This window comes from Cetorhinus maximus, chromosome 7 (genome assembly GCF_964194155.1).
Source record: "Cetorhinus maximus chromosome 7, sCetMax3.hap1.1, whole genome shotgun sequence".
Lineage (NCBI taxonomy): Eukaryota > Metazoa > Chordata > Chondrichthyes > Lamniformes > Cetorhinidae > Cetorhinus > Cetorhinus maximus.
In genome coordinates this window covers 135844132-135871235 of record NC_135885.1, presented here as the reverse complement: position 1 = coordinate 135871235, position 27104 = coordinate 135844132, and the positions used below count along the sequence as shown (strand labels likewise).

General features: G+C 41.7%; 1 protein-coding gene across 5 annotated transcripts in view; it reads right to left on the bottom strand.

The window, feature by feature from the left end:
* LOC144683022 (dachshund homolog 1-like) overlaps positions 1–24304 on the bottom strand; it is a 551253-nt gene extending 526949 nt beyond the window's left edge. For 3 of the 5 annotated variants that reach the window (XM_078546003.1, XM_078546005.1, XM_078546002.1), the window contains exon 1: positions 23360–24304. In XM_078546003.1, the coding sequence (XP_078402129.1) occupies positions 23360–23916 (557 nt within the window). In that variant the 5' untranslated portion in view covers positions 23917–24304. The remainder of the gene's footprint in view (positions 1–23359) is intronic. The other 2 variants (XM_078546001.1, XM_078546004.1) reach the window with 1 other exon arrangement.
* Positions 24305–27104: the final 2800 nt, after the last annotated feature.

Genomic DNA, 27104 nt, shown 5'->3' with positions numbered 1-27104 from the left:
ATCAATTTGATTTTAACTTGAATGCTTTTGATTTACATTTGAACTGATGTAATATTCATCAGTGTGGCTGGTATAAATTTGCACACGCATGCAATAAAAGGTTTATTTTGTGTCTGTTCAAAATGGTGTGTTATTTAATTTTAATGCCTGAACACCACCAGTCAGACTTGCTTTCTTTGCTAACTGACAATTTCAGCTCCAGCACAACAATAATTTCCATATGAATTCACGAATGTTGCCATTGTCTTGCTGAGAGAGAGAAAAAAGCAAAGTGCTCAATACTCAGGTCTGTGTCTGGTCTCAGCTGCTGAGAGGTGATCTGTTGCTTCATACAGTAATCATATTCTGCAGTGCTATGTCTGCACATCAGCATTTTTAAGATCAATTTAAGTTCCGTGTAACAGATGGTTTTGAGTTTAGGCTTAAAGCAGATTGATCTAAATCCCTATCTGCCCTAGGTCCAACACTGTGTGGATAAATCTAATTCAGATCAATTTAAATCAGTTTAAAATGATAGCCAGCATGGAATTCATTTCATTGCTCAGATTGTGTCACTTTGGGTTTTTCTCCTTGCACTGAGGCATCATGTTGCTCGTGGTGACTAAGTTAAAGAGTAGGTGTGAATTCTTCAATGTTATTATGAAGAGGTTATTATTATATTTAAGAAAATGGGATGTTGGTGATTCCTTGCAAATGAGTCGCTTGCTCACCTCTAAACATTGTTTTCTCATCCAGAATATTCACTTCAACGTAACCATTTCAATGTGAGTCTGTGCAACATCCTTTCGGAGAACTTTGTGAGCAGACAGTCTACCTCACAAGATCTGCCCTGAAAAGTGAGGAATCCTAGAACGGACACCGGATCTGCCACTGCACGAATTGTTTACCTCACAGCAACCTCACGTTGCGGCACTGACACAGACAGACAGTAACCAGCAAAAGACACCGAATTAGCTTGAGAGATTTTGTTTTGTGGGAGAGGGAGAACAGGTCCCGTCACCCTTGGAGTGCCGGATGCCCGAATGGTAGCTTTCAACACGTGGGATGTTTTCTGTCATAACATCCCAAACAACTTCCTCTACATTTCCAGTCCTATTACAAAGCAGAAGGAAACTGGGGAGCCATAGGAAATTCCTGGATATCTAGTTCAAAAAGGGGTGTTATTTTTGCTACAGCACAGATATACAAATGCAGTCGGAAGGGATTCCTAACTGTCAAAAGGCAGTTATAATTCTATTCGACAGCTGCACATTTTATTTATTTATTCATGGAATGTGAGCATCACTGGAAAGGCCAACATTTATTCCGAATTCCTCATTGCCCTTGAGATGTTGGCAGTGAGCTGTCTTATTGGTTTGCAAGACCATTCAGGAGTGGGGTTAAAGTCAACCATATTACTGTGGGCATAGACTCATATATAGGGCAGACTGAGTAAGGACAGCAAGGTCCTCCCATAAATGCCATGAGTGAACCAGTTGGCTTTTTACAACAATCCTATAGTTCCACGGTCTCCATTACTGATACTCGGGGTTGGATTTCCATGGGGTCAAAAAAACTCCAGAGCTACCTAAGAATGGTAGAGGGGACCAGAGTCTGGGATTCCCCATTCCCAGAGATTGCAATTTTTGCCAGCATGGGATAAAGGTGCAGGTAACGAGCTGCTGACCTGACCGGCTCCATTACGGGGATAGTCATCTCTTAGCCCACCACATTTTTCACGGAATCAGGCCAGCTTCTCCATGACTCGTGCTTGTGAACCAAAGTCTGGATTCCGGACCCTTTTGAAAGGCAAGTTAACAAGGCTTGCCCATGCTCTGCCCCCACCCCACCCAAGCCCCTCCATACCCTCTGTCATACCCTCCATGCCAACACATGCCCCTCAGACATTCCTCATAGCCCACCTGCCCTCATTATTCATGCTTGGTTGAGAGCCCAAATGAATAAAAGCAATAGCTCAACAGAAAATGTGTTTTGACAAGTGAAAGTGAATTGTTGACTTTACTTGATTGACATCTTTAAGTGGCTAAAATAAGCTGGTCTTTCAGTGATTTCTTTTGTCAATGTCTCAATGTTTACTTGGACAAGATCAAGAGATGTGAAATGCTTGAAGCCTCTGCTATTGATACTGTAATGGCCTGTCTGATTGACCCTTTTATCCAGTTTTCAGAACAGCAGGTACTTTTTCAAAGCTATTTCTGAACTGATGTTTTTTCTCTCAGCAGGCCCTCTAACCACCCAACCATGGCACTTGCCTGCCCCTGTGGCCCCTTAGGATTGATTCCTTGGTCAGCGGGCCCCACTCCATCCTGCACCCAACCCACCTCCCCCACAACCTGAGCAAACATTGTGCATGGCTGGGTGCTTTAAACCGAGGTGGATCTGCCAAGTCGGGAAATTTCCCAATTCAAACTAACTCCTCAATAGCGAAAATCCGGCCCTAGATTCCTTAGTCATTAAATTTAAATTCCCCAAATGCCATGGTGGAATTTGAGCTCATCTCTAGATTACTCGTCCTTGCTTGTGGATTACTAGTCGAATAACATGCTACAATATTCTTGGAAAGAAAACGAGGATAAGGTTCAATGTCGAGTGTAGCCCTTTCTTGTATCCTGGCAAACGTTGAATGAATGTTTCTGCAGAGCTCTAGAGAAAATATTGAAATCATTTGTTTGGTGATGACAGAACAAGGTTGCCCAAATCCTGAAAGAAGCATTTGCTCTGCTCCCTCAATGGCTCAGTGAGTTTATCCATTGAACAGCTGAACCATCTAGGCCAAGATCATGCCTGGTTTGATCCCTGTGTTAACTAATCTCGGTTAGTATAGATGTTACAGTTGGCCACAGGATTTTCTTATTAATGAGAGGGCACTGGAATCCAGCAGCCAATCCTGGAAGGGTACATCTGTGGATGGAGGCAGAGGTCGAAGTTGGGCTCAGTTGTGATGTCAGCACCCACTCTTTCCGCAAATGAAAAGAATCTACCAACGCTTTCTACCTAGCCTCACAAACGAAGAACTGTCTGTTGGATAAGACTTACTGGGACCATATCCCAGCAAAGAAATCAGCTCTTGCAGAAATGGAGAGGAAAATAGAAAACAAAAAGTAACATTTAAGTTATGAAGAGAGGTTGGATAGACTTGGGTTGTTTTCGTTGGAGCAGAGAAGACTGAGGGGCGACCTGATCGAGGCGTACAAGATTATGAGGGTACGGACAGGGTGGCTAGGGACCAGCTGTTCCCCTTAGTTGAAGGGTCAGTCACGAGGGGACACAAGTTCAAGGTGAGGGGCAGGAGGTTTAGGGGGGATGTGAGGAAAATCTTTTTTACCCAGAGGGTGGTGACGGTCTGGAATGCACTGCCTAGGAGGGTGGTGGAGGCGGGTTGCCTCACATCCTTTAGAAAGTACCTGGATGAGCACTTGGCATGGCATAACATTCAAGGCTATGGGCCAAGTGCTGGTAAATGGGATTAGGTAGGTAGGTCAGGTGTTTTTCACGTGTCGGTGCAGACTCAATGAGCCAAAGGGCCTCTTCTGCACTGTGTGACTCTGTGATTCTGTGATTCTTCTAATCTCAATCCCATTTTAATTTTTTTATGCATCCTCATAAGTTTTCTTCCACTCCTGGCCACTGCTCCATCTCCAGCTGCTTGAAAGAAAATAGAGTTTAAATAATAGCCACAGCTACAATTCAAACTCATGACCCTCTTGTTGCGAGTTCAACATTCTACCAGTACAGTTCCTGGGTGACGAGCAGCCTAGTACCTCAAGAAACCTCAATGAATGTGACACTTGCTCAGGAATCAAATTTGGGATCTTCTTGACCTAGATGGTTCAGCTACCCACCAGATAAACTCACCGAGCCACTGAGGGTGCAGAGAAAATGCCTTCTTTCAGATACTTGTGAGGCTCTGTTCTTTTCTACACAGTGTAACAGTGTTTATATGCTGAAGTTAAAAAATCTATTCATGGTGTTCAATGGTCATATTTAAAATTTCCTTTTAAAATTTAAAAAATTTTCCTTTCCAAAGCCAAGGTGAAACTCACAAATAATAGCTCGGATATTGGAACTCAGACTTGGGGATTAGGGAGCCAACTTAGGGAAATTATTATTAAATATATTGCATCTGGGAATTTTAATGAAAGGGCAAGCTAAAGCTTTAGCAGGGCAAGAGCCCTGAACATTTTCTCCCATGTCCCATTTGGCTTAATTTTGTTTTAGATATACCAATGTAGCTGTATTGGAAAATAAAGAAAAAGCAGTTCCCCTCTTTAAAATGAAATGGATTTTTAAAAAAAAAATCTCAGCATCACTATCATATAACACCACACGTTGGACGTTGTAATGGGTTGTTCCAGCAAGCACTCTAAACTCAAAACCAGGCTCCTAACCAAGGAGCAATCAATATGTTAGTAACTTTTTGAAGACTGTACTTTCAGTGTCACAGTTACTTTCCCGCACGGTTAACTACAAGTTGATTTATGTGCTAAATCTCTCTTCAACAACTCTCAGCACTCACTGGAGCAGATAGGCCTTTGGCCCATGACCAGAATGAGTGTGCCCTTGCCCCCTGTGTGGTGAAGCCCTCCTCTATCATACAGTGCTCCATCTAGTGGCCTAGCTGAGGCCTGCAAAATTAAGCCAGTGAGCAACTTGAGTTTGGACGTCAGCATTGAAACTCTTAAGAAGCTAAACCAGTCTATTGTGAAGCATTACCAGGCCGCCCCTAGAAAGATGTACAGGTAGCAATTTCAAAAAAAAATGAAACAGCAATGGTGCGTTTAAAAAAAAAGACACCACCTCTTTGAAAGGCTCCGAATAAACAGAAAGGATGCTATTTTTATAAAAAAACTGATCATAATATGCGCCAATTTTTAGATCAAGCAATTTTCAACTTCATCCCACAACAAAGTGCTGAAATCTAACAATTTTCCTCCTTGCTTTTTGTCTCATTTGCCTTTGGAGTTTGCAATTTAGCACAAATTTTGCCTCGAGCTGTCAGCCACCTGCAATGTATTTTCATTCTCTCAACGTTAAAGTGCTTTGCACAAATCTGAATTTAATAAATCACCCTAACATCTGACAGAGTTTATCTCCAGGGGTCAGTTTGACTCCCAACATAACCCATTTGACAGTCAAAGCTGAACAGATAAGGCTTGAAATTTTAATACGCTGAGAAAAACTAAAGACAAACCATATTTTACTCAACCCCTTGCTTTCTCAAAAAGCAGTTTCACTGAGAAAAAATAAATAGACACAGTCTTCCCTGTCACTCTACATGATTCAAACTGAAGTCAAGAGTTTATGGGCCATATTATTTGGACAAATATTTTCTGTGAGGAATTGTACTGTTGACTAAAATTATTTTTTAAAGTGTACTATCCTGGGAATACTAAGCAAGGGCACAGGATTCTGTCATAATCTTTCCATGTGCAAAGCAAAGTCATGTGCTAAAGTAGCTCCTGAGTTTACAGTTGTAGAAAAAAAAAACTTTGTTTGGTCGATACATTTAAAGATCGCTGAAGACTATGTTTATCCACAGCCTCCAACAATCACTTTTCCTGCAGAATCATTTATAATTATAACGCAGCCCAAACCTTGGATAATAGAGCTCTTAAAACAAAATCATATGTATTTTAATACCAGGATAACAATTTTAGAAAACATATCCATTAAAAAGTCTCCTGTAACCATTACATCAGTGCATTCCAATTCTTGTTCATGCTTGCACAATACCATTTTTCCCCCAAGTTGTGCCAGTGGGGCTGCTTTCATTTTGGCTGAAAATGTATTTTCTCAAATGGGATTTTACGATAGGGTTTATCGTTTTCCCAAGCAAGTCTCCTCAGACCACAAATGGAAATGTTATGGGGTCTTACTCTCTCCTTGTATCATGAGAGAGCAACTGGCATCAAAGCAACCCCTTTGTACATTAACCTACACAACATCAGAGGAAAGGTAACTGTACACTTTACTTTCAAAGAAAGCCAAGCGAAGGTCAGGGCAACAGGCTCATTTTGTACCCTGGTTGCTTCACTTATTAGATTACAATAATAAAACAACAGCCCAGTCCTTCTGGTGGGAAAGAAGCGACCCTGGGGTGATTTATAATCTTGTGAAACCCTGTCCATACTGCTGACCACACTTTATATAAGGGCCGTATCTGTTACTTTAACTGATGTCTTCCTGCTGTGACAACACTGTGGGATGTCTGTCATCACACAAGCATTTCTGACACACCACATTATCTACATGAATTGCCCTTATGTTAGTCCAACTGAATTTTAACTTAACACAAAAATAGAAAGACAATTATATGAGATTTCCATTAGCCAACGGCAAATGACAACTAAGCAGGACAGATCCGATAAATACTGCAGTCATTTCACAAAATGCCCTTTCCAGTTTATTCCATTGTTTTCAAAATGAAAGTGGAGTGCTAAAATGAATTGGACTTTTAGGAAAAATTATTTACGATGGAAGCAAGACTGAACACCTCAGATTACAAAGTTCATCTCCAAATAAGGATGAGCTCCACTCTGGGATAAATTAAGTTTGGCAGAATAAACCATCCATAGTGGTAATACCCTGGTATAGAAATGTACCTTCGTTCTGCAGTTACTGAGAATCAACATTCTGTAAATGGCTGATTTATCTAATATCAAAATGACTATTTGATTTCCCTTCCCCTTCTCAAGATAATGCGATACTCTAGATCAGTGATATTCTTAAAGTGAGAGATGACGGCATCAGGAATTGAAACAATTTTCACTTCTTCAATCAGCTAATACTACTAGATGCAGATACAACAATGCCTAAGCTCCCAACCTCATAAAAACATTCACACAACACTGATGTAATATTTTCATTTCCACACACCATCTATCATTATTTCTTCTCTCTAACTGAAATTGCCCAATTGAATCAATGCTGAATCATAAGTAGGTGTGTGCTATTGTGGATTCATAGCTATCAGGAAATGGATTGCTAATATCTGCACTCATTTCATTTAGGAACTTCAACCAAGAGGAAGGGAGATTTTTGCCTTAGGCCTGGGTGATGTCCAAAATAAGTTTGAGTGAATTACCCAGCACAGAAGCATGAGCTCCAGAATATTGCCCAATTTGAATCAAAACCAGACCATTAAAATTAATATTCCCTCACTCAATGGCAAAGCGAAAGCTTGAAACAGCTCCAGGTTTTAATTTTGTTCTGGAAAAATAAATCAAAAATTTGTTAGAGTCCTACCCTAACAAGTGTGTACTGCAATGACAAGCTTCTACCGACTCACACAAGTTAAGATCAATCGAAATGTTGGCTCTTGAATTGCATGTGTGTTTATCATTGGTGAATTGAGCCAAGTAAGTAAAGATAATCTAGTTAGGTTTATCAGCGCTCAGAGCTAAACGGAGTTGTTATTGTGGCTGTAGGGGAGGAAAAAGGAAAACTGTATATTAGCGCAGCATCAACCTTCCACCACTATAGTACATACTTTAACCCACCTAAAATAAGGGCTGTGTTAACTGCTGCGCAATTAGAAAAGTTAAAAGATTTGACAAACTTTTTAACTCTTCAAGGTGTTGTCTCATGGTCCAGATGAACTGTAGGACAATAAATTGTGGTGCAGAGAATCTGTCATATTTACCAACAGGTACTTTTGCCATTAGACACTATAAGAAAGCTTTAAGAAAAGGCTGTTCTCCCAGTGCTACACCTCTTCTCCATTTATTCAGGTTAATTAATTTAACATTTTTTCCTCCACTGCATGAATTGCCTGTCAAGCATTTACACAATGGAAGTTAACAAAATAAAGAGAACTAATTCTGAATATTCATAATTATTGATTGGTTTTATATGTTGTCTCCTTTGATCAAGGATTGGATACCAATATGGGGGGAAAAAAAGTCAGTACAAATATGCCATCATTTGTAGCATTACATCAAACCGCCTAGCAAACTTTCTCAACTTGTCCTTCTTTGTGGATCATTGGCACTGAAAAGCTCGAGGAAATCTGGAATCTATGATGAGTTTTCTTGGAAATAATAGCCCAGCTTTAGATCCAAAGAATTAAAACATTTGGAACAGTTGTCTTTTGGGTATTTTGTTTTAAAAAAACAGGCTGCTCGCGTAATATAAAATCTGCCAGTTTTGTCAATTCAACTGCAACAATAAATCAATTGGTCAAATTGTCATGTGACCATGTCATATTTTTACCAAAATAAACATCATATGCTTTACCTATTTGAAAACCTTATGTATTTTTATAATCATTTAGCGTTTTCTATTCAAGAACCATTCCTGTGTGATCCATTTCAAAATGCTAAGTAAACCAAACAGAAATTTAGGCTGCCTATAAGATACAAGTGCTCATTGCAATTCCAAGAAAATTCAAATAACTCAAAACTGATCAGTTGAATCAGACAAAAATAATAATGTTTGATTTTATTTAGGGTTTTATCAGATCGAACCATTTCAAAGTGCTTCAAGCAATTAATTACTTCTGATGTACAATAACTGCTATTATATGGATGAACACAGCAACCATTCTGAACCTTAAACCTGTCTCAAAATCCAATGAATGACTGTTTTTTACTTCTTGGGGATATTAGCCACAGGAGAAATATTGGCCAACAGACCTGCTCCTGTTTTAAATAGTGATTCAGATCTTTAATGCCCACCTGAACCACCAGAAGAGATAGACATGTCCTCAGTTCAACGCCACATCTACAGCACAACATCTTTGACATTGCAGCATACCCTTGATACTGCATTACTGTGTCAGTGAGATTATAAAATCAAACTGGGAGATGAAGCATGAAGCCACAACTTGCAACTCAGGAACAAGGGTATGACTTGGTACTCAAGGCTTGAATAAGTGTATTTTTCTGTTAAGATGGTAGAGATGTTTACTGTGTCGCTTTACCATTGGCTCCTATGCCAAAATAATGACATTAGGCATCGCGGGTAGATGTTTGATGTACTTGGGTCACCTAAAAATGGAAGCAAGGTTACAAACGGGGTGCAATGGTAGGCTTTGGATCCGTAGATGAGAAAAGTGTGAAGATTTACAATCACTTACTTAATACAATTATCACAGAGACTCAAAGGGAGCAGTGAGCTTCAGCTTCAGATTTAAAAGCATGCTTACCAAATATCCAAGAAAATACACTGTAATTTTAGCCCTACCCCACTCTGAGTATCTGAAACCAGCCATTAAGAAAGGTTAAGTGATGGCATATTTTCAAAGCAGCTGGCAGTATATTCAGCAACTCCAGCAACTATAATTTTATGACAGCACTTAGAAGCACTTGTCCTCCGTCTTAAAGGTATGTTGCAGAGCTGAGTCCTCTCCACACTAAGAGGTTTAAATGTCAGCACAAACAGTAATGGTGTGGTTCAAGTGAAGGTCCTCTCCACACAGAGCTACATACCTCCCAATTCTATATGAAAAATTCATAAATTGTCCAACAAACATTGAGGTGTCCTGGGAACTGAATACTCACTGACAGAGAGTGCACATTCCAGGGTCTGAACCTCCTGAGGTTGGTAAAGGACCCTCGTCTTGGCAAAGACGGAGGGCACTTAATGCATCTAATTTGCTGTCTGTAAGCATTTAAGAAGTTGTTTTATCCTTGCAATGTGCAACCTTAGTACTAACTTTCAATGCAACATTCAAGCCTATTATTACTGCATTTTAGAAACCAGGTGAAAAGAATTTCTACTGGAAAAGCCTTTGTGCGAGAGGAGATGAAATGAAACTAGCAAGTGAGGTGAGTGGCAAGTGGATGTCTGACAAGGGAAACAATATTAAAAGTATTCAAGAGCACACTTTGGTTTAGGCTGTCATTTTCTCCAAGCAGACATTGCTCCTATTCCACAAACGTTACTCCATACCAGTTGTGTGATTTTATTGCATTGTTGGGGTGTCTTCCACAACTTCCCATTGTGCAATGGCTACAGTTAACAATGGATGACATTTTCCCGAAGTATTTAGCACTGTTCAATAGAGAGAAACCTCTGACCAATTTTGTACTCTTCTGTTAATTAAAATGACTTTGTTTTGTAGATGTGGAGGGGGGTGGGTGCGGAGGGGGCGGGGGGTTGGTTACAGAGCTGTGCTTCTTTTCACTCTGCCTGTACAATTACTCAGCCAGCTCCTTAGGAACAATGAAGAGTGACTGCTTTGAGGCCCTGTCACTGAGGTAGTCAACAAGCAAAATTTACATTTTCTAATGCACACGTCCAACAGAAATTAATTTGCTAGTCTTCCCACATCAGGTTGCATAACTAAGCAATACTGTCACATGGAGACAAGTGTCTTCCATTAATGACTGTCTGCTTTGGATCTCTGTTTAAGGGTACCCTTTTTAATGTAACAGGTTGTTGATTTATTTAGAAATCAGTAATGCTTTATCAGTAAGCATTCATATATAGTCTTGGATTTAATAATTCATTTCGCACAATATCTGCCCTAATGTGTTTGTAATGTTCAAGTTCTTTGAATACCAATTAAAAGTTACATAGTCCTTGTAAAAGAAGTCAGACACCATCTTTGTCCAGTCACCTTCATAACACAAGCCGAGAAATAGAAATTATTTTTGACTAGGCATGCCTACTGTCTGCAAAGGACAAGCTAGATTTATAGAGGGCCTTTAACATTGTAAATGTCCTAAAGCCTTTAGAGTGATGGAGCAGTTGTAACAGGGTAGTGGAGGCAATTCAAAACTTGGGGAAGAAGCTGGTTTAGAGGAGATCTTTGAAGATGAGTAGAGGTAACAGGGACTGAATGTTCCAGCCGAATTTATTTCAACCATCTTGTGTGATAGCTGTGTTTTAGTTGGTAGCACTCTCACTCTTGACTCTCAAGATTCTGGGTTCAAGACCTACTCCAAGACTTGAGTACAAAAATCAAGGCTGACACTCCAGTGCAGTACTGAGGAGGTACTGCATTGTTTGTAGGTGCCCTCTTTCAGATGAGACATTCACCCAAAGCCCTGTCTTACCCCTCTTGGGTGGATAAAAAAGATCCCATGGCATTGTTTCCAAGCAGAGCAGAAGAGGTATTGCTGATATCCTGTCCAATCACTATTGCTCTTTGTGGGAGCTTGCTGTGTAAAAATTGGCTGCCAGGTTTCCTACATTACAACTTCTAAAAAATGTTATATAATTTGAATCTTTCTTTCACTGTCTCAGTACTATTGTGGGAAACCTAACACCACAAACCATCCCTGGCTGACATAAATTCAATGAAAGACTGACAACCCTCTTTAAACCTGAATCCAAAACTCTCTTTAGTCTGTAATAAGCCCTATTTGATCTCCAGAACTTCTTGAGGTCTTTGAGAAAGTGAGACCTCCTTTCTAATTCCAAGAGCAAAATTATAAGGTCGGTGACGATTCTTTAATTGCTTAAACACCGAGAAGCCGTAAAATGAATATTTTGTTTTAATACAAAGGAAACGAATTCTGGCTGCAGGAGGTTTTGTTTTTCTTCCCTGTCAGGGTATTTCATATTGCTACTCTCAGCACATGGAAAGTGGGTGGTCGATCTGGCTCTTATATTTACTTCTGTGGCTGAACAATCTTGAAAACCGTTTAGAAGATCCACTGGACTATTTTGAGCTCTACCCAGCACTCTATCTCACACCCAGAGACTGACCTCATTGGATTATTTTTCAACTGTTTCGCATTGAGAACATATGATGTGGGGACTGGCATAGTACCAAGGCGACTCTTAAGACATCTTACATGAAAAAAAGTCAGGCATGAAATCCCTTGGTGCCCATGTCCTTAACCATTAATGTTATTCTTTCCTCACGTGTTCGAAATCTCCATTTTGTACGCCCCCTTAATAAACCATGTAGGGAGTCTAAAGGTTTTCTATTTCCTTCTCGTATTAAATTGCCCTCTTGTAGAACATTTGGCGAAACAATGCTGTAGGATACTACCATGCTTCCATTTAAGGCCCTGTCGGAATTCATATGGGCTCCACTTCACCTTTTCCCCCCACGTGTCACTGGGACTCCCTCAAAACTGAACCAACTAAACCCGCAGATTTCTTTCCCCCGAAAGAAAATGTAATAGGAAAAGGCAAGGTCTCAAAAAAAAAACCAATGTTTTGAGCCATGAAAATCATTTGTGTTCTCCTCCAAAGAACTAGGTCATCTGCTCATAATTGCAAATCATGCAATAAATCATTGGGCTCCAAAAATGAATTCCGCTTCAATAATGAAACAATGCTTATTGGCATGTCATGTCAGCTCAATTTAATTCACTCTCCATTCAGAATAACCAATCTAGAATCTGCAGTCCGCGGACGACACGAGATAAATCACTCGGCTAAATGATGGCCTTGAAGGATCATGTGAACCTTTTTAAACTTCTGCTGTTGATTTCCCAGCGATACATTTCACGTTATATTTACCAAGCCGGGGCTGAAATCTCCGATGGGACAGCATTAAGCTTTGCAGAAAGTCCATCTAAGCAGCTCTCCCGGGTACTGGGGAATGATGACTGGAGACTTTTTTTTTATTTATCATGTTTTATTTTTGCTATTCCCCACTGCACTTTCAAAAGATTGCTTAAGCATTTTTCTTCCATTCGCATTCGTTTTAACGTATTAAACGATTTGATGTCAGGCTCTCGCTTGTAACTTGCTGAGTATTTAAAAAAAAATAGCTATCCAGACCTTCTATCATGTCATTAAACAACCCCGTTCTTTTACTCCCATTACGATTATTAATGTTGTTAAAATATGAGATCGCGTTTCTCTCTTCTCCCCCCACCCCCAAGGTCATCATTACAATTTGCAAGCTCCAGAAAACTTTCTGGCCGCCCCCAACATTCACTAATATCCTGGATTTCATTAATAGCTGCATAACTGCACTAGCTTGTTATGAGCAGTGGCGGAGATGTCCATTCTCTCTACAGCTAGCGTTCATATTATTCATTCGTGCTATTTTCATAATTATTACACAAGCAGGACTGCTCATTAGCAAGTAATTGCTAGTGGGAAATATGGTAGCTATTGTAATGTACACGGATAAAACAGCCGTACAATTAGATGGCGGATTCCTTCATAGGCTTATACGAGTCAATATTAATACATCTTATCCAACGTCATAATCGTTCCCTTGCCAAATTTAAGTGTTTGTATGTTACGATGACAATTGCAAATGGACCTTCTGATCATCTGGGGCAATGGCTTTAGGGAATTCTATCTTTCAAAATCCTTAAATTGCTGTTTTCGGTGTTCAAGTGTAGCCCACATATTATAGCCCACATATTAAAGCCCCCCCCACCCCCAGGAGCTGGACTTTTCCTTCGGAATTTCACGGTGTTGGGGGAGTTTCAATGCTCCTGGGTGGTAGCCGGACACGCAGCACCCTTTGAGAAACGCACCCCCTCCCCACTCGCGGATATGCCCATGTAGATGGTGTGTGAGGAGGAGGAGGAGGAGGAGTGGTGGTGGGTGGGGGGTCTACTGAAGGCTTTCATATCAGAGAGCACTTCAATATCCCCCCTAACCCCGATGTGGTCAGTGGCTGAAAAGGCTCCATCATTATTGCCCAGGCGCACCGAGACATTTAGTGTAAAAACTCCACCCTTGAGAGTGCAGCCTGGCAAAGGCAGCCCCCAATAACCGAATGGCAACTGTCCAAATAACTTGTTGGTCAGATCCAATGGGAAGCAAAGGCACCAAGTTTTCCAAATCATTCTGTAAGCTGGTGTCATTTCAGCCAGCGGCAGTCGGGCTGTTTAAGTATATATATATATATATATATTTAACTTCCCTCTCTCCTGGACTGACATTGTCATCATTTTTTTTCGGATCAAATAAGGCTGGTGTGCGCCTGCGCCGGTTAGATGTTTCAGAAGTGACCAAACCTCATAACTCTATTACCAGGGATCACTCCAGCCGCCTCCAGCCCTCCTGAATGGGATGTTTGTACAGCTTTCGCCTTTATAGCGCTAATCGCAGCATTTACTGTGTTAACCATATGGAGCCTCTGTTTATACAGCGGGGTAAGAGCGAGTAGACAGGCAAATCTCCCTAGTTAGACGTTTAGCAATTTGTAGATGCAACAGAATCCATTCACGCCATTGTCTTTGACGGGAGGCTTAGCAAAGTTTGTAAGGTAAACAGGAGCTTTGAATATTTCAGCGAGAAGGAACCAAGTTTCTCCCTCTGTCACCCAGACAACACCCGCACCCCCTCCCCCTTTTATCTCGAGATATTCTCAGATCCATTCGAGATTGCAGAGTACAAACTTCAAAAGAAACTGCGGTTGGAGGCGACCTATTCAGCAGCAGTGAGTGGGGGCTCTAGGGCAAAGCGTTGCCGGAGCACTGGCCGGCCGGCCGGCAGGTCGTTAATAACCCACCCCCCACCTCCGAGCTCTCCGCTGACAAGCCCCTACTCTTATTTTCTTGCACGTTTCAAAAAAAAGGGTTAACACCGGGGTCGACGCGCGTTGCTCCAAAGCCAATCAGCCGGGGGCCGAGTTTCACCTTCCCAGGCTTTTACATGTGTGAGTGAGAGAGAGATGGAGCGGAGCTGTGTCTGTAACTCGTGACTGAGTCTGTCCTTTCTCTCCCCCCCCGCCCCTCCACCGCAAGACAGTCAGACAAAAGCTGAAATGTATTAAACACGGCAATTCATCAGGGTTCGCAGATGGGAAGCAGGAGCCGGCAGAGCTAGAAAGTGACTTGACTACCCACTGCTAACAATGGCTGCTGACAATGACAGGTCACTGGGACATTCCTTCCTGTAGCTAGCCCACACCACTCAAGTCTGCAAAGGAATTGGGGAATTACTTTCTTAAATTCCAGCCCTGTCATTTCCAATTTTATGCTTTTTGGTCATGCTTGTATCTAGATTGAGCAACATCCATTCAGCATATCAATCCTAATTAGAGAATCTGGGGCTGGAAAGGACGGGAGATGGGCGATTTGCATAATTTAATCATAAATACTCAGTGATACATATTTCCAAATGCGTTTGTACAATTATCTTTCCATCCTTCGGGCAATCGTATTAATATGATTAGGCAATATTTCTGCAAAAAAAAACAGGCAAGTGTGCACCCTTTTTAACTGCAGCTTAGGGCGATATGAAAAATTAATTAATTCCTGAAGAAAATCAATTTCTGTACGTGATCATATTAAACATAAGTCGAACTAAGACCCGAGTCCTGTCTCCTTCAAGTCTTTTCGGATTGCAAGCTATGTGGAGGAAGCATTACGCTAGAGAAGTAAAAGGGAGCATCATGTAGATGTATTGTTTTTTTTTTGGGTGGGGGGGTGGGGTGCGGACATAATTGACAATCAAATAATCCAGGTCCGTTCTACATATTTGTACACATTTTATCTCGCCTTCTGGTTTAAGCGAGTTTGAAACACCAGCAGAATCTGCCTTCAGCCATTGCAATTGATTATTCACTAATTCAGTCTCCAGAAGTAATACATTCAAAAAAAACATGACAGTAATATTACAATGCAATTAGCAGTCATCTTCCCCCTCCCCTCTCTGAAATATTATTTCACAGCACATCAACTGAATCGTTAAAGACAGTGTATTGGGCATTTTGAGAAGGTCGTTGCGTGATTTAAAAAAAAGGTACTGCTGATGCTGTTTGGATTATTCATGGGCGTGAATCGCAGCCTAAACAGATTGGAAAAGGAGGAGGGAGGGGCGGTTGGGAAGCACTGTCTCTTTAAAGGTAGCACCGACCATGAGCCTTGTGTCTCACTGAAGCACAGGGTTAGTGGCGGCTTTGTGAGACAGTAAACACTTGGAGGTAAGTATTAGCCCATTTCACCGCAGCCAGATAGGATTGTGCACCGCAGCCTGAAGCTGAAAAGTAACGCAGTCCACTTCGAAGAATAAAGTTACACGCTGTTGTGGCTTCAGTTCCATCTACTTTGTAACATAGGCAAGCTGTATTTGCAAATATCAATTGTATCAGTCTCTATTTCCGAAAAGTGCAGCACAGTTAACACAGTAACAGCAGGGACCATGTTTAAAGACTCCGCGGAGATATTTGTTTTCAGAGCTGTCTACTAAGAGGTCGAGCTCAAAACTACGAAGCGATTTTTAAAAAAAAGAAATCATTCCACTGGCCCAGACTGCGCCATTTTGCCTTAATTGGCATTAAGGCCACTTGAGTGAATTCCGCACTGTCTCATTTTTCCCTGCAGTTTGGTTCCCACCCTGATCAGCCTTATGCCGTCCCTTTTTGAAGTTATTATTATCCCAATTCCCGCTTGGATGCGGTTGCTGGGTGACTGGTATCTTAGCACCCATTTCCACTCGAAATGATCTGAATCTGATCCAGCGATTCCCATGGGCGACATAAACACACACACACACACACACAGCTCCCTCATAAAATAAACATCTGCATGGATCAGGCTGAAGGGGGGGGAGGGAAAGTTGCCTTTGGTTCCCCCTCCCTTCCTCCCTCCCTCCGACTCTTCTTTCTCTCACCCGAATAAATGCAACCCCACTGCACTGTTGATGTGAAATGCACATCGGACAAGTGCCCTCCCCATAACCCGCAACACTCCCCCCCACCCCCCCTTTCATTCAACTCCGCATGTTGCGAGACTGAAGGGAGAATAGAATCAGTTCAAAGCAACAATATCATATGACCACAGTGGTATTATTCCTGCCCATTCCCCTCACCACCACCCCCTACCCTCTTCGTGAACACTGACCTCTCCTCATTTTCGGCCCTTGTAAGTAAAGTTGTGCCTTCACATAAAGTAAGGCGACCAACGCAAAGTTCACGAACGTAGGACTGGTATAACTGTACTTCCAGGCGCAGAACGCAATTTTCTGGTTATAGTCGATTTATGATCAAATAATTGCTTCAATTCAGAGGTTGGCCTGAATGGGGCTGGGTGTGGGGAGTGGATGGGGTTGCTGGGGAATCGTGTTTTAGTCACGGGGTGGCCTTGACAGCGATTCGATCGTTTTATTTAAGTTTGATTCACCTGATTTAACATTGCAATTCCCTGAAGAACATTTCCAGTTTTGAAGTCTCAATCCCCAAGCAGGTGTGGCATTTTAAGCCAGGGCTGTATAAGTACTCTCATATTGTCTGTCTGACGGTTTTAAAAAAATAACTTAAAACCAGGAAGTGCTCGAAAAAAAACTCAGCAGGCCTGGCAGCATTAGCGGAGAGAGAAACGGAGTTATTGTTTCGAGGCCAATATGACTTCTTCGGAAACCTTACACGAGATAACCACGCAGGACAATAGAATTTTTGTTTAAATTTTGGTAGCTGGGGACGCCACCCTGTACAGACCAGCAGAAAGGATGTGGTCCCTTTAATCTCGAAGTGATATGATTTGAAACGCTACTTAAAAACCATGACCTCTTGATGACACTTCCAGACAGCAGTTGCATATCGCTGTCAAGCTATCGGATGACACCAACTGGCATCCCAAACAACAAATGAGTTGGCAGCCCCTCTGAAAGCGGGATAGCTGCCTAAAACCTGTTACAAACGCGAGGATCCAGACCATTCACCCTCTGACTGAAGATGCCTTTAATTCCTATTAAGGTGGACGCCTGCATTTTCAGCAGTGAAATAGTTCAGAGCGATTGTGAAAGTGATAGATTTCAATCTGACACAGCCGCTACCAGGTGCTCTGAAAGGCAATTACAGGCCTGTGTGTTCCAGTATTAGCTAAGCACCTTACTGCCATTAAACTCCCATGTATCACTGCCTTAAAGATCGGCCGGCCCACCCCCACATACACACACGTAGAGTTTTACTACAAGTATTATGTCAGAATTACACTTCCCCTATTGCTCAATACCTCATTATTGTTCCAGTGCTGATTCTAATCTAAATGCACTTCACTTTGAAATGATCAGACTTTGGAAGTATGTATATTAAATCGTGGATGCTGATTATTCTCAGCTGATATGATCAAAAGCGTGGCCCTTAAGACTCCATCTTTTTGATGACAACAGATAGCTTTTATTAGGGTTTATAAAATAAATGTTTGTTCTACAATCTGAAAGTAACTTTTAAGGGACTTGGTCCTCGCTCAACTTCAGTAAAAAAAAAGTCACGTAAAGACTTCCTGACACCTTTTGGACTCAAGACCTCAGAAATCCTTCACTCTCAATGTTCCTCGTCGCCCTTTTCCTACGCATGGTATGATGGTTCTCAAAGCGTGTTATTGTAAAGCCCATTTAGTTGAAATACGGAATGTAGCAATACCTTTGCTTGTTCCAAAGGAATTAAGCAAATCCTTTGACATCAGATACATTCCCATCGCACTTTCTGGAAGCAACTGCTTACTTTGGACACAAAAAGAAACAATAAAGTGGATTATTTCAGAAATCACAGAGAATAAGTTAAGGTCAACTCCAGTAAACATTATAAAAGAGGACTTCACTATGCAAGGCAGTCCTTCAGTCTGCTCAAATATTTGTTGGCATGACGAGCTTTGTATCAGCAGGGCATCATAGTCCTTATTAACAAATTATGGCTGTTCATATCCTATGTGTGCTCGACAGTTTCAGAGTTTAGCCGCAGTAAGTTTTGTTTATTCTGTAGTTCAACTTTCCAAACTTTCATTTTACCTTTATTATTTTAAAAGGTATTCTTTGTTCCTGCGTCAAACTGGGTTGCTATCAATCAGATAAGACTCCAGCATGTGGGATCAAGCAGTAACTCAAAGTTATGACTTAATTGCTTCCCAATGTCAGTTGTGGTTTCTTTAATCATAAACACAGCTCCCCTTCCAATATCTGTTTTACAATAATATGTCAATTTATGTCGCTTTCAAGTGACAGCATAAAATATAGCTTCTCGTTTCAATAATGCTGCCATTAATATCGCAAGTATATCCTTCTTACCCTTTTTCTCACTGTGAGACCCTGAACTGAGCGCAGGAAACCTATAGAGCATCTGGTCACATTATCAGCAAAAAAAAAGTTGCACATTATAACTAATCTCTGTTTTAGTTTATTACCTCATTCACCTTTATAATAAACCAGACTCTGTGTAGTTAGAAGGCTTGAAAGAGTTACACACTTCAGTGTATTTTTACACGTATCAGTCCATGGAATGTTATTTCACTTCTCCCTTGTAGAATGACAAATCTGAGCAACACACTGGATCACACGTAGTAGATCACTGAATAATTATATAAACCTGTAAGCCTCAGTTAGATATAATGAAAACTCTTCCCTTTGTGGTCTGCCACTTAATATGATGCATTTCTCATGGAAGTTCAACTCATGCCATCAAATCTGTTTAATGGGAAACTCCTGTTCTGGTGCCTACTTGGGCTTTATGCACTATGCACAGGACATTTTGTTCCTGTGATTTGGTTTTCACCAAAATTGTTCACCTTCCCTTTTAAACAAAGTAATCCTTTAGAAATTGCTTTTAAGAAGAAAACATGCGCAGTTTTGATAAGCAGAAGGATTTGAAATGTTTGTACCTCACTGCTCAAATCATAATGCAACACTATTTTTGTGAGTAAAGGATATAAAATGCTTGTGCTTATAATGTAGGATGTGATAATGGATAACAGTAACATTTATTTAATAGCAAAACATGATGTGGAACAAATTTTCATTTGTTAGTCCATATGGATAGTCCCTGCCTGTTCTGTACATTGATTCTCAATTTACTCAGTAATGTGAGACATTACAAAGTCTCAGACATCACCTTCATAAATTTGAAATTATATGGAGAACCCAAGTGAAGGGTTTAAAGATATTCTGAAAATTTCAGGACAGAAGTTCAGCAAAGATATCATTTGGCTTCCTTAGAATTTATTGTATACATAAGAGGTATAATTTGAAAATTGTAGACCAAAAGAAAAATAGTTCACATGGAAATGTGTAGTATTGAAGTCAAGAACTAATATCAATATGTATAATAACCTTGGATATCACTTTACTGATGAGACAAAACTTGTACAATATATACAGTATACACCTTAAATAAAGTATAATTTCTGGACCCAATCAATAGGTAGTGTACAATTTGCTTCACCAATTAAATACCATATGATGCATTCTGTTCAAGCTCACATACATGATCAAAGAATATTGATATTTTTGATTATGCATTTATCTATTCAAGTAATGTGTGCAGAATATTCGATTTGAACAATGCTATAATGTATTGCTATAGAACAAGATTCATATCATTCCAGAGAATGTTCTAATTTAAGTGTTATACCTCTGATGTTAAAAATTAACCCTGATTAAAAAAATGATTTGTGCACTTTAACAATGTAACAGTCAATAATGGCATATATTAAAATACTAAACAGACCAATTCCATGTGAGGGTCCATGTGTACAATACTGCTTTAAAACTTGCAGAGCCAGTCGACTACCCAAAGATTTAATGATTGTGAAGATATAAAGCTGTAGTCAGTGAAAATAAGATCTTTTTATGAACACTTAAAATGATAATTTTAAAAATATTTCATCAGTCAATTATGTGTTCGCTAGTACCAATGTATGTTACGTCCCATATTATTGCATTGAGGGTAAGTTTGTTGTCATATAAAGTAATGCATGTGGCACTCATGTGGCGGATAAAGATTCCCCATTCATTCAGTAAGCATTTTATGCTCTAATACTGGATCTAAAGAAATCACAAAGTTACATACAACAAAAAAGTGAATACTATTGTCAACAGGAGGTGGGTAAAGTTGTGGTTTTTGAAACAGTAGTCACTGGTCCATGAAGCATTTTAATAATTCCACTGCATTAACTGTTTTGACCATCTGAAGGGTAGATTGACTCTGTACCTCTTTATGCATCAATGAGTATTAAATGACAGAGGTGGCTAAACAGGGTGCTGTAACCTTGTCTGATGAGTATAAGCTCTCTAAGATTTGATTGCTTTTAAAACTGTGTAATGCAACATTTTCTTCCTAAAAAGAACCTTACTTTTAATTCTCAGTTTTAAACCAGTAGAGCCATACCACAGTAACTTCAAATCAATGTGAAATTCACAGTAAGATAGGTTAAGATTAATCTATTTAACCTTACATATAACAAAACTATGATAGCTTTTAACAAGGGTGTTGCCAAGGTAACATATTTTAAAGTAACCCTTTCATAGGATGAGATCATGCTTCTGAACACTGGACTACATTGTGTTAGAAAATACACCAACACTTCTAATTCACTGATGGATCCTTCAGATAAACTAAAACCTATCAGGCTAAGTGATAGTAGGTAACAGATGTTATTTTAACTCTAATATTCCTTTAAAATATGAATTCAACCTGTTATTGCAAAAGTTAGCTTACAGAAAAAAAACACGGAAGCTGGTTCGATTACTTTAAATCAACAGAAACCTGATGAGGGCAAAGAATGAGTTATCAATGTGGGTGTTGTGAATGTTGCCCTTGCAACATGTGATACAGCAAGACTCTCTTTTAAATTGATATGGATCATTAAAGAGCACAGTACAACTTACACGTAAGAACTCAATGATGTGCCATATATTCTAAAGTGTAAAAAGATCAAAGTAAAACTATTAACGGGCGGTGTAAAAGCACAATTGTTTGCAGCCATCTGGTACAGCCTGTTATTTTAGAACACATCATGTAAGTGAGGGTACACTCATTTTTTTATATATTAGTTGAAATGTCTATTCATGAAAACCTCTTGTTTAGTAGTAGGGTATAAAAGCAAGAGGTTTTGCCAATTACACCTTATCTCCCTTTAAACTGACGTGACTAATAATTACCCAAGGGCTGGTAATACATTGAATCCTTTTGAAAGATTGAACCTTAGGAAGGCTGAATTGAGATGACTTAAAAAAAGAGAGACAATATTTTGTGAAAGATTTCAAGGCTTATTAACTGTAGAATGCATCATGTGTGCAATTTTGGGTTTCCTGGAACAGGGGCTCCCATGAAAGTTAGTCTTGCCTGTCTAGAGGGTGGTGGGGCTGGGGTGGGGGCGGGGGGCAGTTGCATGCACATACGCCCTTGTCCAAGGAATTGTATGGAACAGTTTATCGTTGTGTGAGAGAGATACAATGAATCGGCGCTACAGTAGCTACAGATCAATGTGAAATTCTCAGTAAGATAGGATGAGAATCACCTATTTAGCCTTTCATATAACTTAGCTTATTTGTTTAGAGGGGGAAAACACACACACACACTCTGGGACTAAAGTTATCATTTGGGATTGACTCTGCTTTAAACTTGATACAAGTTAGTTTATTTTTAAAGAGCACTGCACCACTGCGAAGTTTCAGGACTGCAGGCTGAACTTGACCCCCGCACAACAGCACGAGTTTAAAGCAAATGCAGTCACTTGGATCGGAAGAGTGTCTCTGCCTAAACTTTAATCTTTCAACATCAGGTCGAAAGTTTTCAGAAAATCCACTCAGGTGGATCCCATCTGAAAATAGGTCACTGCTGGTTACAATACACCCTTCCTATCCGAGCAGAGGCGCTTGCACTGCCTAGTGGGATCGCCAATATCATCTCACTTTAGGCTCTCTGACATGATCAGCAGGTGTTAACTGGCGAGATCCGCAGCCTGAGCATGATGTATTCTATAATCTGGGAGAACTAAACCCCAGGAGCGTGCCTTTTTAAACGTACATGTATCAATATATCAGTAATGATACGTTAGTCGCCAGGACTGGTTACACATGACGAGGAAAGGCGGAGAGACCGAACAGGTGGCGCGTTAGAATGAGTACAGACCCGTAGCCACAGAAACTCCGGGGGCTGGCTTTGAGAGGGTTTGCCCAGAGCTGTGGAACCTACCGAGGGTGCAGTGAAATCGCCGGGGAGAGGGGACTTAAACTCCCGTTTGGAAACTCACGCTTTAAGAGTGAAACCGTCCGATTGGAGAGAGTTGGGGGGGTTGTTTTGAGGGTGGGGAGAGAGTGGGGGGAGGGGGAGTGCAATCTATCCGCCACCTAAACTTTAACCTTTGTCACTCCTCATCACAACATCCTCACAACTTAAGGCATTGGAGATACTCGGGGTTCGTGAGCGAAGGGACAACAACAAAAAGCACAACATCCCCAACGTGTCGCCGACTTTTAATAATAAAACTTTGCTCGGGCTTTTGCTGAACGTGAATATTGCTGCTGCTTTGAAAATAAAAGTGCAAAAAAAAAACTTTCACTTTGCAGGACTGGCTGGGTGGATGGGGGGGAGGTGGGGTGTGGTGGTGCGGAGGCAGGGAAGGGGCAAGTTGATAAAAGTGGAGGCTGATCTTTGCCCACCCCCCACCCCATGCGCCTGGCCATGGTTTCCAGCCTGTGCTCTGGTCACTCTTCTCCCTCCACCCCCACTCCCTCTCCTCTCAATGCTCAGTGCTGACTCTGCCCTGCTTACCTGGCGTTGGTGCAGTCATTGTAGAGGATCTCAAAGTCCTTCCTGGAGATGAGCTTACAGCGGTTGACCCCGGGCTGGATGGCGCCCAGCCCCCTCAGGATGCGAACTTGCTCCACGTTGCAGACCACGGGCGTTATATCCAGCCTCTTTAACTTGGTGTAGACGGTGTGAAGCCCGCCGACCAGGTGCTTGAGGAACAGGTCGAAAGCTTGCGGTAGGCAGATCAGCTCGTGTCCGTCCACCGTGAACGAGGCCACCTTGGCCCCTCGCAGCTCGACCATCTTGCACTCGTTGTTCTGCGGGGTGTTCTCCACCGGGGACGGCGTGGAATAAACCGGCTTGTTGCTGCTGCTGCTGCTGCCGCCGCCGCCGCCACCGCTACCGTCCGCCCGGAACAGACTCTGCCCTGTCGCCCCTGCCGCCGAGGAAGCCGAGATCGAGGAGATCGCGGGGGACGAGGAGGAGGAGGATGAGGAGGAGCAGGAGGAGGATGAAGGGGCCGAGATTGGAGTCTGATTCACCGGGGCTGGTGGCATCAGGGCAACCGGGACGGCCATGGTCGCTGGCACATAGAGAAACTGAAGAGAGAGAGAGAGAGAGAGAGACAAATTCCCCTCGGTGTTCTCCTCTGGGCAAAATAAAAAAAATCAACACACGCTCATGAACAAGGAAAAAATGCTCAAGGTGGGTTCTGTGGCTGGCCAAAGTTGTCTCCTGTCCCTTACAGTCCACCACCGGCCTGCTGAAGTTGTTATTATTGTTATTTCCCTATACAGGAGCGGAGAGAAGGAGAAACACAGTCGGACAAACACACACATAACACACACACATAAACATCAAAAGGAGAAATGACATGTCACACGGTATCCCGGGGGCGGAGCAATTAACTTTCCAGCCAGGAATATATCAAATAGCACCCCCTTTCCACTCGCACCGAGTGAGAGAGGGAGGGAGGGAGGGACAGCCGCTCCTTCTCGGTCCGAGCAGCGCTGGACACAGCGAGCCTGCCAAGCCAAAACGAGGGCAAGTTGACCATAAATCGCTTCTCCCATCTGTTTTAACTGCAGCCTGCAGTGGGGAACGGAGAGAGAGAGAGATCAACTTGCCAAGTGGCCGTGGCTCAGGTATTGGAAATCCCCCCAACCGAACATCATCAGAAGAGCCATGGAGCAGATTCCGGAATGTTAACCTTCACCCCCACCACCCACCCCCCACAAACTTACACTCCAATTAAACTGAAAACGCCCCTCATCCCACTAACATCCAATAAATTAAAGCAGTTCATCTCTCCACTCTCAATGCGTTGACAGCATCATTGCTAAACATCAGGAGGAAATCAGCAGATCAACTTTGGAGCTATAATAGATTCCTTACACACTGTGACCCCCTCCTAGGTATAGCAAGGGTGGTATGTGTGTGTCTACCTAGATCTTAGAGCGATCCTGCATATTACTCACTTTTACATCAATATATCGATGGGACGAATTGCTCCCTATTCAGTTGCATATCGAAGGCTTCCCTAATAATAAGGGGGAAACACGCAACATTACTGGTTAAAGTAAGTCTTCAGTTCGAAAAATCTCTGTTCAGGCCTAGGGATTAAACAATACACAAATACCCCCACCCCCCTGTCATTCTAGATGGAAACACAAAGAAATACCAAAGTTATTAAAAACATACCAGGACAGAACAAATAGGTCAGACTTTTTTTTTACAGTTAGTGGCCCTCCGTGTGGAAATTGTACATCGGCCAAGGCATTTTCTGAACGATTAACACATACACACACACACACATTCGGATCAAGCAAATAACTGCACAGGATCGATTCCGGAATGTGCAGATATTCTGTGTAGCATAGGAATCAAATGGCATTCATGCAGTCAGCACCAGCACAATAGAATTTACACCAGTTTTGTTTTTTTGTCCCCTTGTGCAGATCCGCTCTCTAATCCTCCAGTGACCATAATTAAGTGTGCAAGTGTTGCTTTGAAATACACCTTGCTGGGGGAAGAGAAGTGGTACAGGGGGAAAGTTTGATGCAGAAATGAAACGAGATGCTGACAGAAAGAGCAAATTGTTTACAGTTCAGCCTTGTGGTTTCGTTTTTCCCCTCTCTCGAATTAAACGGTGGAGCTGACCCCAAATTGCTGGTTTTCAGGGTGCGGAGAGAGGGTAATCATCCCGGCCACATACATACGCAAAAAAAACCCCAAGTCAAATGAAATTTAATTTGCAGTCAAAATGAAAGATATTTACTTTGCTTCCCCCAACTTAATGGTTTATTAGATAAAACGGTGGCCACAGATGATATTTCAACATAAAGAATTTGCCAGCCTTTTAAGTGCGGAAACGGCGATGGCCATGCACACACACGCTCACACACACACAAAAATAGATCAATAAGATCATTTAAAATTCAGAGACTCTGAGACAACGGCTTCAATTTGTCCGTTTGCTATTGTCCTTGACAAAGCCTAATCACAGTTTCCAATCTCCAGTGGGACAGCGTGTAGAATGCCAGGTCCTGCACAAACAGCTTTTGTTTGGAGTTCCGAGATTTGGATAAAACTGCTTATTGCAACATCCTCACAATTTAAGGTATTGAGAATACAGCAGCGACTGGTTGAGTGCGACAGTCGTTTAAATTTAGTCAAGAGGGTTGGGGGGGAATCCCCCAAAAATGAAGCATCACGTTTGATGCTCCTAATTTGACAGTTAGGACAGAAAAGTTTCACACATCCTTTTTTTCAACAAGTCTTTCCCCCCCATGCCCGTCCACCCGCCCCTATACAAGTGTTACTTTTGCTTTCCAATAACGGAATGATTAGATTGGAGAGGGTCGGCTTGTTTCTATGTGGCCCCAAAAAACGACTGTGGTTGTGTCCTTTAGACAACAGGGCTGCACATTGTGAGATCAGGAGCTGTGAATAAACATGGCTTTAAAGCTCCCACTGCAACTGACAGTCTAAACTTGAAGTTCATTTAAATAGCGTCCAGGAAGATTTCATGATTAATAGATGCAAGTGTCGAACTTGTATTCCAAGCACGACCCACTGTAATTGTGTTTGCTTTTAATTGAAGCCAGGGCACTTCCAGAACTTGCATTTCAATTCATGTGGAAGGGGATATTAAAAATAAAAGCCGTGTTGACCGCAGATATGCAGATGAAGACCGAGGTGGGTCTGACAAAACAGGCAGCGTTTCACAATCGACAGAAGCAGTAAATAAAAACGAAGAGAGAGAGAGAGAGAAATATAAACAGCACCCATTTAACCCGCGCACAACAGGCACAAATCATAAGGCTTTTTGCAGTTCAGCCGCACAGATCGCGGCCTTCTCAATGTGCGGGGTTGCCCTGATTGTCAGTCGTTAGTCGGAAAATGGAGCAATAACAGCTGAGTCGCGGCGAGGAATGAGAACTGCACCGCTTTGGCGAAACAAGCCAAAGACTGAGGGACAAGGTTTTAACTTGCTTTTTTAAGTTATCCCGCCAACACTTCAAGCACACGCTTCTTCAGTCAGACAACATAATGGCCTCAGGATGCACAATCTTGTGCTACTGTTGTGGGTCTATCGCTCTCTCACACACACACACACACACAAATCTCACTGATATGAGCTGGTCGCAAATTCAGAGTTATTTAGGTTGGCAGTTACAATATGAAAAATAAAGTGCAGCACACACACCGTTTGACTGCACGGGTTGAATGCTGACTCGCTGACAGGAACTCAGGGAGGAGGTAA